The sequence below is a fragment of the Vulpes lagopus genome, chromosome 1 (assembly GCF_018345385.1).
Source record: "Vulpes lagopus strain Blue_001 chromosome 1, ASM1834538v1, whole genome shotgun sequence".
NCBI classification, from domain to species: Eukaryota; Metazoa; Chordata; class Mammalia; order Carnivora; family Canidae; genus Vulpes; species Vulpes lagopus.
In genome coordinates, this window is record NC_054824.1 from 80,189,715 (window position 1) to 80,207,034 (window position 17,320).

General features: G+C 35.3%; 1 protein-coding gene across 3 annotated transcripts in view; it reads right to left on the reverse strand.

Moving 5' to 3' along the window:
• STXBP5L (syntaxin binding protein 5L) overlaps nt 1-17,097 on the reverse strand; it is a 380,025-nt gene extending 362,928 nt beyond the window's left edge. For all 3 annotated transcript variants that reach the window (XM_041771139.1, XM_041771064.1, XM_041770992.1), the window contains exons 1-2: nt 16,992-17,097; nt 15,622-15,818 (exon numbers count right to left, since the gene is read on the reverse strand). In XM_041771139.1, the coding sequence (XP_041627073.1) occupies nt 15,622-15,810 (189 nt within the window). In that variant the 5' untranslated portion in view covers nt 15,811-15,818; nt 16,992-17,097. The remainder of the gene's footprint in view (nt 1-15,621; nt 15,819-16,991) is intronic.
• Nucleotides 17,098-17,320: the final 223 nt, after the last annotated feature.

The window sequence follows — 17,320 nt, forward strand, 5'->3', positions numbered from 1 at the left end:
CTATAGCTCTGCTCAGAATGAAATATACAGACACTGTGAAAATGTTAAAATTAAATAAATTACGTTTATGGTAAATGTATAATCCTGTTTTGTATGAAGGCAGAAATTACATTAGTTATCAGGAAATAAAAAAGCATGATTTGAAGATTATTCTTTGAAGATTACACTGAACAGATCAAGATTAAACACTTTTCAATCCTTTCAAGGAAAAATTAGTAATAAAAGAGAAATGGTGACTTAAAGAGCTATTTTGGTATATTAAGAGTACAATAAGAGTATTATACTTGTTAGGAGAATAAAATTGTGGCAAAAGAAATACATTTTAAATATCTTCCAGGACACCTGGGTGGCTCAATTGGTTAAACATGTGCCTTCATGATCCCAGGGTCAGTTTGGTGGGGAGCCTGTTCATCTTTCTTCCTTTGTCTGCCCTCCCCCTCACTCATGCTCTCTCTCTTGCTCTGCACTCTCTTTCTCAAATAAATAAATAAAATCTGGGCAGTCTGGGTGGCTCAGCGGTTTAGCGCCACCTTCAGTCCACGGCTGATCCTGGAGACCCGGGATCAAGTCCCACTTCCGGCTCCCTGCATGGAGCCTGCTTCTCCCTCAGCCTGTCTCTCAGCCTCTCTCTCTCTCTCTCTCTCTCTCTCTCTGTCTCTCATGAATAAATAAATAAAATCTTTAAAATCTTAAAATAAATATCTCCCAGATTCTTTCACTTTAGAATAAAAGAGCTTTTAGCCAAGAGACTATAAATAGAAATTAAGATAAACAAAGGACAAAGAGAAAGATAGCAAATATACTATAACATGATTTTTAAAATAGAAATACAAGGTAAAAAGGAGGAAAGTGGTAAGGGAGAAAAGCACTTAAACCATTTAAAGAAGACTAAAAGAGGAAATTTCATAAAAGCTACAAAAAATGAATTAAATACACATGTTGCAAATCATTAATTGCATAAAAATGTAAGTGGTTCATTTAGTGTGTGCTGGCCTCACAAATTAAAAAAAAAATGATGGCCCAGTTACAAAGTGCCTAGTATAGAGTTATATATAAAATAGGCCTTCAATAAATAAGTACATAGTAAGTAATACACAAAAGTAAATGAATTCACCTAATACCTATGCTGAGTAACTGTCAAAACACAAGAGTATTGAATATTACCTCAAATAGCAAAGAAATTTTGGTGAAGATAGAACTGAAAAAAGCAAAGAAAGTTCCAATAATAACTATCTAAGGATGGAAGAGAATTAGAGTAAGGAAACTTCTGAATTACATAAATAATCAATAAAAATAATATACAGATTATTTAAAAATGGAACTCTCAATAAATCAAAGTATGTTCCTCATAAGTATTTTGATCCTTTCCTTACTGCCCTCCAATCTAGTTCTACAAGTGTAGTTAGCCTATTAACCTGAGTCTTAAATATCCTATAACTTAGAAGAGAGAAAACTCTCTCTTCTCCAATAACTTCTCTTGAGAGAAAAAAAAAGAGTTGACTAATCCACGTTCAGCTTTTTAAAAAAAGATTTCATTTAGTTATATTTATTTATTTTAGAAAGAGAGAAAAAAAGAGAGCATGAGTGAGGAGAGGGACAAGAGGGACAGGGGAAAGGAAGAGAAAGCATCTCAAGCAGAGTCACTGCTGAGTGCAGAGCCCCACGCAGGGCTTTATCTCAGGACCTGGAAATCATGACCTGAGCCAAAACCAAGAGTGAGACATTTAACCAACTGAGCCACCCAGGCTCTCCTCAGCTTCTTGCTATATAATTCTAAGTACTATAGAGTGAGTCTTTGTCAAATAAATGTTTTACTTTTTCATCTATTTTTAAAATATTCTTAAAACAAGAGATATGTAAAACTGGCTCCCATCCTAATCCCTCCAATAACTTACGTCATAGATAAAAATTAATACCATCGGATGCAACCTAAAGAATCAACAACTCCAGTCTTATTTTCACATATTCTATGTCTTTTATGTCTCTTATACTTTCCTCTTTTCCAATAATCTAAGGGAAATTTACCCTACATCATGAAGTAGGAGGAGTAGCTTAGACTTACTTAAAAAATACTTTTTACAATTTCTTAAAAGATGTGACCATCTCTAGAAAATACATTTTAAAAGTCTGAAATCTATTCCTCACATATAATCTAACAGTTTAAAAAGGCAATAGGCAAAGAGTTTTGTTTTCAACAACACACACAAAAGCATAAGATATGCAAAACAAAACTCTGCAACTTTACACAAATTGAGTTAAAGATAACTTCAAGCCAGATGAAAATGCAGTGTGAACCTTGTTTGGTTTCCCATCGAAACAAATCAATTACAAAATATGGAACAATTGAGGAAATTTAAACATTAAATGCATATTAGAGTGTATAAAGAAACTCTGTTAATGTTTTTAGATGTGATAATCGTACCAGAGATTTTTTAAGAGGAGAAGGGGAGAAAGTTTATATTTTTGAAAAGGAGAAGGGGAGGATGTTATCTCAGAAGTTTTTACAGATGAAATGGCATAATGTCTGACATTTGCATTAAAACAATAAAACAGATCAAGATTTGCAAAGTTGATAATTATTGAAACTAAGAGTTTATTATGGTATTTCCTGTTTATTTTCAATAAGGTAACTCAAAAAACAACAGATAGGCGAAAGTAATGAACATCTTTGTGAAAGGCAGAATAATGACCCCCTAAAGAAGCTGTGAATATGTTAAGTTTTATGGCAAAGGGGAATCAAGGTTGCAGATGAAATGAAGATTGCTAATCAGTAGACCTTGAAATGGGGAGATTAATCTAGATTATCCCAGTGGGCCCAATATGATCATAAAGGTCTCTAAATATGGAAGAGGGAAGCAGGAAAGTTAGTGTCACAGTGATGCAGTGTGAGAAAAATTCAAATGGCCAGTGATGGAAGAACATAGAAGGAATTATAAGCAATTCTCTAGAGAAAACACTCTCTTAGAGCCCTAACAACACCTTCATTTTACCCCAATGACACCCATTTCAGACTTCTGACCTCCAGAACTGTAAGCTGATAAATTGTATTCTTCTTATACATCTATTCGCTTTTTTAAAGGTACCTTTTTTTTTTTCAGACTTTATTTTTAAGTAATCTCTACACCCAACCTGGGGCTTGAATTTCAACCCCAAAATCAAGTCATATTCTCTACTGAATGAACCAGCCAGGCACCCCTTTATACATCTATTCTTTTTTTTTAAAGATTATATTTATTTATTTGAGAGAGAGAGAGGGTGCTCATGAGCAGGGGCAGTGGTGTGGTGGTGTAGAGCACAAGTAGAGGGAGAAGCAGTCACTCACTGATCAGGGATCCCGACTTACAGGACCCTGAGATCATGACCTGAGCCAAAAGCAGATGCTTAACTGACTGAGCCACTCAGACATCCCAACACATCTCTTAAAAGTATTAATTGTATCAACTCTATCCTCCATTATAGTGTGCCCTTAATTTTATTCATCATCTTAATGAAAATATTTTTACCTCAACTTCCTCCTGATCTAAATGGGTTCTCTCAGTTCTGGTTTGTTTTTAATTTGTCAGCTTTGTTTTCACTATCCTTGACCTCTCTGCAATGCTGAGACATTCCTGAGTTTCTTTCTTAATATTCTTTCTGAAGAAAGCATCAGATTATTTACCTCTACTTTTGAGTTCTCCTCTTAGTATTCTGCTTACTTCTATTTTTCCCTTGTTAGGTTTACATTTCTCATTTACTCAGATGTTTACAAACTGTAAGCATTTCCCTCAGACTCACTCTAATTTCTCAATTGATTGTACTACTAATGATTTTCAAACTTTTTTGGTTTGCAGATTTATAGAAAGATATTTAGTCAATTTATAATGAATAAATTAGACTGAACATTAACCAATCCAATTAATTTTCTTGATGGTCTAATTTTGTTCTGTATATTTAGGTAAAGTACTAGTTGTTAATGTCACTGAAATTTACAGATGATTAGCAAAGAAAAAAAATCTTTTTAAAACTATCAGTTTTCTCTAGTTACCAACCCTTACCTTTCGGATCCAAGCATCAAATCTACATTTAAAACCACCATTACAAAACGATCAATTTTTTTTATAATGAAATGTCATATATGTGATGTTTTTATGCTATTTTCAATCCAAAAGATGTTTACCAGATATATATATATATAAACCAATTATAAGGCACCCATCTAACGTTAAAACATGATATATTATATACATTTTCATAATCATTATATTGATTATATCATTATATCATTACATTCATTGATTATATCATATATCATTACATATCATAATGATTATATCATTACATTCAAAATAATTCCATATACCATTAATAACAACTGGTAATTTTAGGCCTCCAATGAAACTAAATCATACTTTCCTTTCTAATATCTTATATAAGTCCAGAAAATATCTTAAGTGATTTTATTGATAAATCAACCAAATAGTATTATTGCAGTCGTTTAATCAAGCCTCTACACAAGTGTCACAGTGGGCCTATTATGTACTTTCTGGAGGTCTTGTAGTATTCTTTATAACTACTTTCTCTAAATCCTTTTAATATGGTTTCTAATTTTGGCTTTCTAAAATTTAATCACTGATTTTCTAAGTCCTAATCGATGAATTTTAGCATTACTTAAAAAGTTAGGCATAATTCCCCAGTGTATTATACACATTAAGGGATTAGCCTTTCAAATATTAAAAAGATGCTTTAAAAAAAAGATGCTTTAAATTTTTTAATTTAAAAAAAGAGCACTAAAGTAATAAAAAATAAAAAATAAAATAAATAAAAAATAAAGAAGAGCACTGCAGCTATAACCAAAATATTTTATAAAGATCATTATTTTGACAATTAAGTAGGAACAAAAACTCAGTTTCCTCTAATAGGAAAAAAACTCAATTTAAAGCTTAAAACAAAAGGGAGACAGAACATGAGAGACTCCTAACTTTGGGAAACGAACTAGGGGTGGTGGAAGGGGAGGAGGGCGGGGGGTGGGGGTGACTGGGTGGCGGGCACTGAGGTGGGCACTTGACGGGATGAGCACTGGGTGTTATTCTGTATGTTGGCAAATTGAACGCCAATAAAAAATAAATTTATTATTAAAAAAAATAAAGCTTAAAACAGGGCTTCTACTTCAAACCTTTAATGAATACAAAGTTATTGCTATTAAGCTAATATGTAAATGATATATAGAAATATGATATTAGAAAGCAATACAATCATTCTATCATTAAAAGTAAACTGTAACTTAACCCTACGATTTTTTGCAGGCAAATCTTCAAGTGAAGGCAGAAGGAAGTCTACAGAAATGCACTAAACTTCAAGATATAAGAATTCATTTTAATCACTAGTAATAATCCTACGCATAAACAAACTTGGAAATTATGTTAAGTTTTTAAGATAGTTCTATATTGGGACATACATAAAGTATGATAGTGCTATTTTTTAACATATATTTTTAGTTGAAGTATAATTAACAGTGTTATATTAGTTTTGGGTGCACAATATGATTCAACAGTTCCATCCTATCATTCAGTGCTCATTACAGTAAATGTATTCTTAATCCCCTCTATTTCACCCATCCCCTCTAGCAACGACCAGTTTGCTCTACTTTAGAGTCTGTTTTTCTTTTGTCTTTTATCTAGTTTTGTTTCTTAAATTCCATACATAAGAGAAAATCATATGGTATCTATCTCTGTCTGACTTACTTACTTAGCATTAATACCCTCTAAGTCCATCCATGTTGTTGCAAATGGCAAGATCTCATTCTTTTATATGGGTGAGTAATATTCTACTATATATACATCACATCTTTATTCATTCATCTATCAATGGCCATTTGGGTTGCCTATTTGGCTATTATAAATAATGCTGCAATAAACATCAGGGCGCATACATCTTTTTGAGTTAGTGTTTTTGTTTTCTTCGCATAAATATCCAGTAATGAAATCACTATCCATATGGTAGTTCTATATTTAATTTTTTTGAGGAACCTCCATGCCACTTTCCACAATGGCAACATCTATTTACATGCCCATCTACCCAACACACAAGAGTTCCTTTTTTCTCCACATTCTCACCAACACTGAATTCCTTGTCTTTTTTATTCTAGCCACTCTGACAAATGTAAAGTAGTATCTCATTGTGGTTTTGATTTGCATTTCCCTGATGATCAGAGATATTGAACACTTTTTTATGTGTCTGTTGGCCACCCGTATGTCTGTTTTGGAAAAATGTCATTCAAGTCCTCTGCCCATTTTTTAATCAATTTATTTGGATTTCGGTGTTGAGTTGTATACATTCGTTTTATGTTTTGGGAATTAACCCTTATCAGATATATGATTTGCAAATATCTCCTCCCTTTCAGTAGGTTGCCTTATCATTTTGTTGATGGTTTCCTTCAGTGTGCAAAAGCTTCTTATTTTGGTGTAGTTCCTATAGTCTAATTCTGCTTTTGTTTCCCTTGCCTTTGTGTGAGGTATAAGAAAGAAGAGGTCCAGTTTTATTCTTTTGCATGTAGTTGCCCAGTTTTCCCAGCAACATTTCTTGAAGAGACTATCTTTCCTTATTTTATGTTCTTGCCTACTCTGTCACAGATTAATTGACCATATAAATATGCATTTATTTCTGCAATTTCTATTCTGTTTATCTATGTGTCTATTTTTGTGTCAGTATCACACTGTCTTGATTACTGGAGTTTTGTAGTGTATCTTGAAAGTGGAATTATGATACCTTCAGTTTGGTTTTTCTCTCTCGAGATAGGTTTCTCTATTCAAGGTCTTTGGTGATTCTATATAGATTTTAGTATTATTTGTTCTAGTTCTGTGGGAAATGCTGTTGGTATTTTGATAGGGATTGCTAATCTAATACTCTGCATATTGCTTTGTGTAGTATGAACATTTTAACAATTATCAGTTATATCAATCTATGAGCATGGAATATCTTTCAATTTGCTTATCTCATCTTCATTTTCTTTCATCAGTGTTTTATACTTTTTGGAGTACAGGTCTTTCACTTCATTACTTAAGTTTATTCCTACATATTTTATTATTTAGTGTAATTGTAAATTGGATTGTTTTCTTAGTTTTTCTTTCTGCTACTTCATTATTAGTGTATAGAAACACAATAGAGTTCTGTTATTAACTTTGTATCCTGCAACTTTACTGTATTATCAGTTCTAGTAGTTTTTTGATGGAATCTTTCAAATATTCTATATATAATATATAGTACATCATCTGAAATTGAATGCCTTTGTATGCCTTTTATTTCTTTTTCTCATCTGACTGTTCCAGTATTATGTTGAATAAAAGTGGTGAGAACAGACATCTTTCTCTTGTTCCTGATCTTAGAGGAAAAGGAACAAGAGAGAGCTGTAAGTTCTTACCATTTTTTTCAAAACGGAGTATGAATACTATTTGTTTTTAAGATAAGAACTGCCATACTAAGTGAGACCAATAATCCAATTTACTGATAATATATTAGTACCAAAGAACTTTTTGTAAGAAAATGTGACTGTTCTCTACAGTAAATTTAAAAATTTATAAACAGGGATGCGTGGGTGGCTCAGCAACTAAGTGCTTGCCTTGAGCCTAGGGCATGATCCTGGAATCCTGGGATCCAGTCCTTCATCGGGCTCCTGCAGGAACCCTGGTTCTCCCTCTGCTTCTATCTACCTCTCTCTCGCTCTGTCTCTCATGAATAAATGAATAAAATCTTTAAATAAAAAAATGTATAAACATACTTCCTACAAGTCTATAATCCCTTACATGAGCCAGTCCCTGCACCCTTATGCTCTTAGGATAAACAAAGTAGAGATAAAGATAAGCAAAGTAACTGAATAATCTAGCTTTTGTTTCAGATTATAAAAAAATAATAATAATTTTAATTCCTTTGATACTTAAATTTGTTAACATCACAACCCTAACAAGGTTGCTTAAGTCTTCTGGTTTGCCTCCATTCCTAGTCTTAAAAATGCCTACCCTCAACTGTCCATTTTGGTGACAGAAGCATGAAGTCATTGTCAGATGCTTTACCCATTATAAGTTATCCTGCAGTGTCAACAGTATTATCTTTTGTTCTACCAGTTATAGTGTAGAATGAGAGAAATTCACACATTTCAGGGAATATTTTAATGAATGAAAATTGCAGATATGTAGACCTGTGATCATGGTCTTGTGCCAAACTCAGTTACAAAACCTTCCCAAATAAAATGGTGTGAAACTAGAAGAATGTGGAGACAATGGAAAACCTAAAGACTGATGATAATAATAGGAATACCTAGGCATTTGTCCTTCTTGAGCTTTCTAGGGTCCTGGAAAGCCTAATTCTCTATAGTCCTCTTTCTTTTTCTTTCTTTCTTTCTTTCTTCCTTTCTTTCTTTCTTTCTTTCTTTCTTTCTTTCTTTCTTTCTTTCTTTCTCTTCTTTCTAGATTTATTTATTTTACAGAGAGAGAGAGCACAAGCAGGGGGAGGGGAAAAGGGTGAGAGAATTCTCAAGCAGACTCCCCATTGAGCAGGGAGCCTGACATCGGCTCAATCCCAGTACCCTTAGCTCAGATCAAGGATTAGACGTTTAATGAACTGAGCTATCCAGGTGCCCTTCACACCTATGTTCCTGATTTTATAGCCATTGATCTGAGAAGATCTAATGTTATATCTGGTATGAGGATCACGTTACAAATCCATTTCCTTACAGAAGTTACACCAGTTATCTACATGTTATCTCTGACACCAAGACCATATATAAAAACAACTTATAAATATGATGGATAGGAAGTTGGCTAATTTAAGAGTTTACTCAAAACTTTAGGAATTATTCCATCTGCTTCTTGTAATATATTTATTTTTGTCTATTTCATTAATTAGGTCTAGAGCATTCCATGTATTTGTCACTGTCAATCTAATACTTCTGAATTGTTCCCCTAAAAAGATCATTTAGAAACAAAAATATCCCTTATATCTTCCTCAATAAAAATTGAAACTTAATTGAGTATCTCTACAATCTTCTTTTTCATATCTTATTGAAAATTACACACCATATTCCTAAAGTGGTGTCACTCACTGAATGGTTTCCATGTCTTTATATAACATACATTTACTTCATAAGAGCCTTTTCCAAGAGGCTGTTCAAAATAATATCTAATTTGCTTTTTTTTTCTTTTAAAGTAGGCTCCATGCCCAGCATGGAGCTTAAACTCAAGACCCTGAGGATCAAGACTTTAGATGAGATCAAGAGTTGAATGCTTAACTGACTGAGCAACCCAGGCATCCCTCTAGTTACATTCTATCAGTTTCCTTGCTCTCATTTATTCATCTATTCATTTAACAAATAATTAACTGTCTTCTATATGGCAGGCACTGCTCTATGAATTGGTAAGATAGTAGTGAACATAAGAAGGCCCCACCTTCGTGAAGTTAAATTATGATAGAAGTAAACAACAAGCAAATATATAATGTAATAGCAGATAGTTGTGTTACCAAGAATAAGTAATCAGGATAAGGGCAGAAAGAGAGCAAGTGAGCAGCAATCAATGAAGATCTCTCTAAGGAGGGAGACAGAACATGAGAGACTCCTAACTCTGGGAAACGAACAAGGGGTGGTAGAAAGGGAGGTGGGAGCGGGGTGGGGGTGACTGGGTTATGGGCACTAGGGGGGCACTTAATGGGATGAGCACTGGGTATTATTCTATATGTTGGCAAATTGAACACCAATAAAAAATAAATTTTTAAAAAAGATCTCTCTTCTTCTCTCTTAAGAAGTTAACAATTGAACTAAGAATTGAATAATGTAAAAGGAATATTTAATATAATTATTAGGGAGGAGAGTGTCCCACGTAAAGGAAACAGCGAATGCAAAAGCCTTGAAGCAGAAATCATGTCTGAGAAATGTAAGAAAGCCAATGTACCTGGTGCAGTTTAAGTACCAGGAAGTACAGTTGAAAATGATGTCTTATCAGGACCAGATCATTTAGATCTTTATAAGACATTAAGAGGAATTTTGTTTTTATTTTTAAGAGAAATAAAAGCCATTGAAGAGTTCTGAGCAGGAAGCCCATAATACGATTCAAATTTTTGAAGGATTCTGCTGCTTATTATGTGAGGATACTGTGTAGTGAGGACTGAGTGAAAACATAAAACACCTAGAAAGCTATAGAATAGTAGTCCAGGCAAAAGATGTCATGGAAGTGATGTGGTCAGATATAGGATGTATTTTGAAGGGGAGCCAACAGAAAAGTCTATCTTCTCAAAGTCTCTATGTTTCCTAAGCAATTGATCATGTTGATTTTTTTTAAATAAGAATGATAAAACAATTGATCATGTTGATTTTTTTAATAAGAATAATAAAGCAGAAAAAATGCTGGATTTAATAATGGAAGAACAGAGCTTTAAACTTAGCTATGCCTAAGCAATTGATCATGTTGATTTTTTTAATAAGAACGATAAAGCAGAAAAAATGCTGGATTTAACAATGGAAGAACAGAGCTTTAAACTTAGCTATGCCTAAGCAATTGATCATGTTGATTTTTTTAATAAGAACGATAAAGCAGAAAAAATGCTGGATTTAATAATGGAAGAACAGAGCTTTAAACTTAGCTATGCCTCCTACCAACTTGGAGACCTAAGGATACCACTTAAATTCTCTGGCCTCAGATGTCCACCAGTAAAATACAAATATTTAGACTTTCTTTGCCTTACTTATAAAACTATTATGAAGGTCAAATGGGAGATCTTACCGATGAAGTTCTCTAACTTTAACCAACCTGCTAGATTAACAAAAACTTCCCATTCTCTTTGCAAAACATAGATTGATATTAATGATTCCCTGAATACTTACTACGAGAAACTCTAGCTAGCATACTCATACTCTCCTACTTCCAGCCTAATTAAGTGTCGGTGAGTTAACTATAGGCATATATATGTATATATATATTATATATTCATAAATCTAGATATATATCTAGTTTTTATACATACACACACATAATGTGTATGTGTGTGTATATATACACACATTCATGTATATATACACTCATCTATGCTTTTTAAATATATGTGAAATATGTAGCTGGTGCTTGAACAACATGGTAATGAATCTCATGGGTCCACTGATGCTTGGAATTTTTATAATAAATATAGTACTATAAATGTATTTCTTCTTATAATTTTCTTAATAATATTTTCTTTTCTCCAGCTTACTTTATTGTAAGAATCATCTAGAAGGGCTTCACATTCTGCTTCAAGGCATATAAGTTCTTATTCTACTTTAAATAAATTAAAATAAAAAATTATACGTAATGAATTTGGGATATTTGTGGAAGAAAAGTTCACACAGAACTCCAATTAGAGAATCAATGCTCAACAAAAAAATCTTGTTCATTTATCAAGTGATTTGTAAATTGATGTATATTTACATGTTTTCAATTTAAATAAAATGTTTAAGACATTTATCATTATTAATGACTTTCTGCTTTAATTTCATTTCAATTAATCACCAACCATGTTCATTCATAAAGTATATAATTGTTTTCAGTACTGACTGTGTATCAAAATCTCCTGTGGGGCCTTTTCAAAAAATCCAAGTGCATAGGCCCAATCCCTAGGGACTGATTCTCTAAGATGGGTGAAACTAGAAATCTCTCTTTTACACAGAGTTGAGAACTACTGGTCTGCTAGGTAATGAGCAGCCTAGCAATTATATGGATACAAATATATTTACCTCTCAAAGAGTTGACAATATAATAGTGACAGAAAAAATAAAACTTCTAATCACAATAAGGTGCTAAATTAACTCTATAGGAATATGCCAGGTGCTACAGGTAAACAGAGAAAGCAAAAAACAACAGCAACAACAAACAAACAACTCTCAAAGAGTTGACAATATAATAGTGACAGAAAAAATAAAATTTCTAATCACAATAAGGTGCTAAATTAACTCTATAGGAATATGCCAGGTGCTACAGGAAAACAGAAAAAGCAAACGACAACAACAACAAACAAACACAAAAAACTAACTCTGCTTTGAGTAGTAAAAAAGGAAGGCAGTGGTCAGAGCTGGTTTCATGGAGGTGGTATTTTAACTATGAAATAAAAAGTAACTGGGGCAGGCATCTGAGTTGCTCAGTCTGTTAAGCATCCAACTCATAATTTCAGCTCAGGTCATGATCTCAGGGTCCTGGGATCGAAACTCTCCTTGGGCTTTGTTCAGCAGGGAATCTGCTTGAGGTTTCTCTCCTCCCTCTCCATCTCCCTCTCCTCATGCTTGTGCATGCCCTCTAGCTCTCTCTCTCTAAAATAAATAAGTCTTTTTAAAAAAAAAATAATTGGGAACTCTCCAATTTTATTAAACTTGGAAAGGATATTGTAGTCAGAAGCAAGAGATTAAGAAAAGGCACTGATATATGAAAATACAGTGCTGTCAGGTAATGTAATGTTTAGGAAATCAAGGAAATGAGGATGGAAAGGTAAACAGGAACCCTACCTAAAGGGAACTATATAGAGAGCAAGTTAAGCAGTTTGACATTTATTGTAAGGGCAATCATTTCAAACTGTGTTTCATAGAATTCAAGTTCAGAAAAGGCATTTCATGTATTTCACAAATATCTGAACAAATAGACATTCAAATGTATACATACTGAACTGAGATTGCAGTAAACCAACGTATTGTTTTTGCTAATCTTTAACCAAAGTTTCTTCTATCATTTCTGTGTTTTTGAACTTCTACATTTGTCACTGACTATAAAGGTTGTAGCTTTATATTTTTACCTTAAGGCCAGCAAAAGTCCTACTACCTGCCAGGGCTAATATTATACAACAAAAAACAAATATTAAAAAAAAGATTTTTATTGAATAGCTATGTAATTTATTCTTTAAATGTGTGCCAATAAAGTATATTTATCTGTTTTAATAGATGTTATTTACAGGGTTTCACATTAGACTTTTGTTTGTAGAGCGTCACTGCACTAGGGAAACCAACCCAGAATTTTTTGCAGGAAAATGATGTAATGAACATTAGAGTTCAGAAATAACCATTCATATAACAAAATCACTTGGAATAGGGTAAAACAAGAGGTAAGAAGATGAGGGAGGAAGTGATTTCAAGAGACTGGACAAGAAAATACAATAGAATGAACAGGTACTGGAAATGGCGAAAAGGGAACAGATTTCAGAAATACTAAGGAAATGGAATAGATAGGATTTGATGACTGATCAGAAAATAGAGAGCAGGATGTTTTTCAAAAGAGCGGATTTCAGATTTGTACTTTAATTTTGGCCATGTGGAAAAGGTACAAGTACCCAAAAGGTGCCAACTGCTTAGTACTCAGAATAGAATGTTCTTTGCACATTTAATCAGTGAGTCCAAATGAAGTCCCCATTTTAGTAACAGTTCTAACTTTGAAACTTCCTTAATCCATTTTTATATATTTTATTCTTTAGGTTATAGTCCAGGTAACCTAAAGTACAATCAGAAAATCACTTTTTAAAATTAACTGTATTGCTATCCAAAGATAATCTAGTACTTTCCCCATTTAGTATCATTTCAATACTATTAGTGTTCCACTTATATATCTATCTTTCTAATTACTTTGAAAGTATAATTTTGTTACCTATATTACTATAGCCCACTGCTTATAATCATCTCAACAAGGTAATTTTAAAACTATCAGAACGATATAAAAATACACATCTTATTGTCTTTCCCAATTTACACATTGCCTTCACTTAAGTGTCTTATTTGATCTTCCCAATAACCTTCTTAAGTCAGAAGAGCAGAAATACTTATCATACTATATGGGAAAAATCAAGGTTCAAGGCAGATAAATGGCTTGCCCAAGACACATGTCTGGCAAGTGACAGAGCTTTAAATAAAATACAATGTGATTCCTAGGCCAGTGTTCCTACCATGCCATATGTTTTTGAAGTAATACATATTTAACTTATGCCACTTCTCATGTCTAGTTCCTATCTGAATAAATAGGAAAATAACTATAAATCCTATTTTCCTCTCTTGCATTCATCCATTTCCCCTGAAGTTTTTAATTTAAAACATTCTCTACCAGGTTCAAAACCTCAACAGTCTTACTTACTTACTTACTTACTCTGTTACAGTGGTCTATCTTTTGTATATCAATTTTATCTTTACCAAAATTCTCCTGCCTCACATTCATGAACTAAAAGAATTTGGAAATTTTTTCAGAATCTGGGAGTAGAAACAGTAATATGCCAAAGATTAGATAATCAGGGCATTATTCAACTGATTAGCAGTTCAAATATGACTGCTAAGACCCTTTTATATATTTGTCTCGTGACCGATATTAAGCCCTAATCTGACAAAGTATCTATTATTTCAAATTGAGAATGAAATTATATACAACTTTGTATACAAAATTCTATGCATACAAACCTCACAGGGTAGAACTACATCTATCTGGCAATAATCTGACCTAATTCTGGATAAACTCACTTTTATGTAAACTAATATATAATACTTTAATAACTACAGATTAAATGTTTCTATAATGACCTTACTGAAAATGGAGACTAAGACAATAATTGAAATCTATCTCATTATATGTTATTTACTACAAAAATAATTTTAATAATTTCAAAAAAATTATTTTGAAGTACCAAAAAATTTAATAATTTCTGTGATTTCAAAAATTCATGATTTGTTCTTATGTATTCAAATATTTTAAAGCTATATTCATCTGTATCATATGAATGACTTAGTAGCTTTTTTAATTGTACAATGACAGGTCAAAAACACATTCCTAGAAACTCCCCTCCAAAAAGGAACAATAAAAATTATAAACTATGTCAGAAAATATAACTGTCTAGTAGCAAAATGTTTGTTTTGTAAATTCTCGTGTCTCCCCATCAGAAACTCTTTCTTTTGCTTATTCATTAGAAGTTGAACATTTAAGCATAATTACCTAAAATGTTTCCTCACTAAACCAGAACACAGGCTATATTTTAAGTTTTTACAAATATAAGTCCATGGCAAGTTGTTTATTAAGAATCTAAGAATCTGGGGATGTTTTTCCACAGAATTTTAAACAACAAATATAAAACCATACCATTAGATCTTTTAAAATGGATATATTTATTTAGCTATTATCTACTTACTTCTAGCAACATCTTAATAGCCATAATCATCTTATACTGCACAGTGAAATAAAATAATAGTTTCTCTGAATGTCAACAAAGAATCAACTAGAATGATTTTTTTCTGTCAGTTTACTACTTCTACATAAATATTACATTAAAAATTTTGTTCACAATTTGGGCCTTACCATTGTCTTGCAAATTCTACTTCTTATGTTGGCTTATATCCACTTCAAACTAACATAGCTTTCTAAATTGATGCTGAAGTCAATGCCTAGAATATCTTTATTAATTCAAACATCTATCTATAGAGTTCTCTAATGCTGGCATCTCAACAATTTCCAGTCCCTAGTGTCAGCCTTGTTTTTTGTTTTGTTTTGTTTTGTTTTTTTGTTTTTTTAATTCTTCTTTCCTCACGACAAAAAAGAAAGAAAGAAAGAAAGAAAGAAAGAAAGAAAGAAAGAAAGAAAGAAAGAAAGGCAAGCTTTAGGCCAATTCAAAACTTACCTTGCATATCTGGAAATACTCTGAAGTCAGGGTTTCCTGAATCTCCTCTTTAAGAAGCCCTGCAGTCCCTCCAGGATGTACGGAACCACTTCCAGCCCCACCACCACTGTTACCGCCACTGCTGCTACCACTGCCAGGGGAGGAGGCAGTTAAGCCATCCAAAACTTTTCGGAAATTAAACTTCTTCATTTTAAAAACTGTTGAGAAATGCAAAAAAAAAAAAAAAAGGTGACTTAACACACGGACTTACACCTGCGTGAAAGTGTTCAGCTTTTCATCAGTCAAGGCAGTAGCCAGTCCCCATTTTAAGAGCCTTGGCTCTAAGTGACTAAAAGAAAGAGAAAGAGGGAGAGAGTCAGACTTTATCGCGTCAAATTTTAATTCCAAAAAAGAACATCCTTCAAAAAAAAAAAAAGAGAGATAATAAAATAATGACTCTAAAAGCAACAGTATCTCCTCCTCATACACCCCATTTCCAAGGGCTTTCTCCCCAGCTGTAGCTACTGCTACAGCACTGGGGTAAAAATAAAAGGCAGTGTCATCATCGTCATTAGCATTATATCATCATTATTATTATACAATCGAGCCGGAGTCCGAAAGACCAAGACTCTGTCTTCTCTTCAGGGAGACCTTCCTTCTAAAGGGTTCAGCTCCGAATATTTTCAGATAAGCGATGTCGAGGTCGCGCGGTGGGAGAGCGGGTATTTACTACCACCTTCTGGGCTCTCCCCCGTCATCTCCCACGCTCCCTTTTCCTCAGTAGGTCATGAGGGGGAGGCCTTTTTCTCTTCCCCAATCTCCCCCCCCCGAAAAAAAAGCCAGACCCCAAAACATCTGCGGGTGACCCACAGCGACAGCCGACGGGAGGGGCGAACGGCGGCGCCGGCTGCCTCCGCTTCTCCCCCCGCGCCCCCCTTCCCTCCCAGCCTCTCCAGCCCTCCTCCCTCCTCTCCCCCGTCCCCGCTCCCCTCACCCCTCACCCCTCACCCCGCTCGGCCCGCCGCAGCCGCCGCGTTCGCCCGCTCGTGCGCTCTCCCCGCAGCACAGCGGCGGCTCGAGGGGGGGACGTGAGGCAGCGGCGGCCCCGGCCGCGGCCCGAGTCCCGCCTCAGCCGGCGGGGCGCGCGCACAGCCGCCGCCGCTCCCGCAGGGTCTCCCCGGGCCGAGCGCCTAGGCGCGGAGCTCGCGCAAACCCCCTCCCTCACACGGACGTTCGCGCGCCCAGCCGGGGCACACGCGAGCCTCTCACAGAAATTCGCGCGCGGGCGCTCACGCTCAAGCACACACACACACACAGGTGTGAGGGAGCCGCGGCTGGACGGCGGCGGCGGCGTCCCACGGGGATGACCCTCGGACTCCCGACTTAGGCACCTTCCTCGGCCGCCGCTAGCTGCCAGCCAGCCCGAGAAGCCGAAGGCGCGGAGGGGGGCGGGCTCTCAGGCGTCAATCCCGCCCGACCGCGGCCGCTTCTCCAGTCCCTCTGGTCGCGGCGCCCGGCGCTCTCCGAGGTCCTAACCGAGCAGGCAGGCTCCCAGAAGGCTCCGCCCTCCCGCCGTGGGCCGCAAGCCCCGCCCCCCGGAACGCCCCCTCGTTCGCCCCGCCCCCTCCACTTCGGGACGCGGGGCGCCGGCGAAAGGGGCGGAGAGCTCCGGGGACGTCAAAGGGCGGGAGTAGCTTCGGCTCCAATCCTGGGCTCCGCA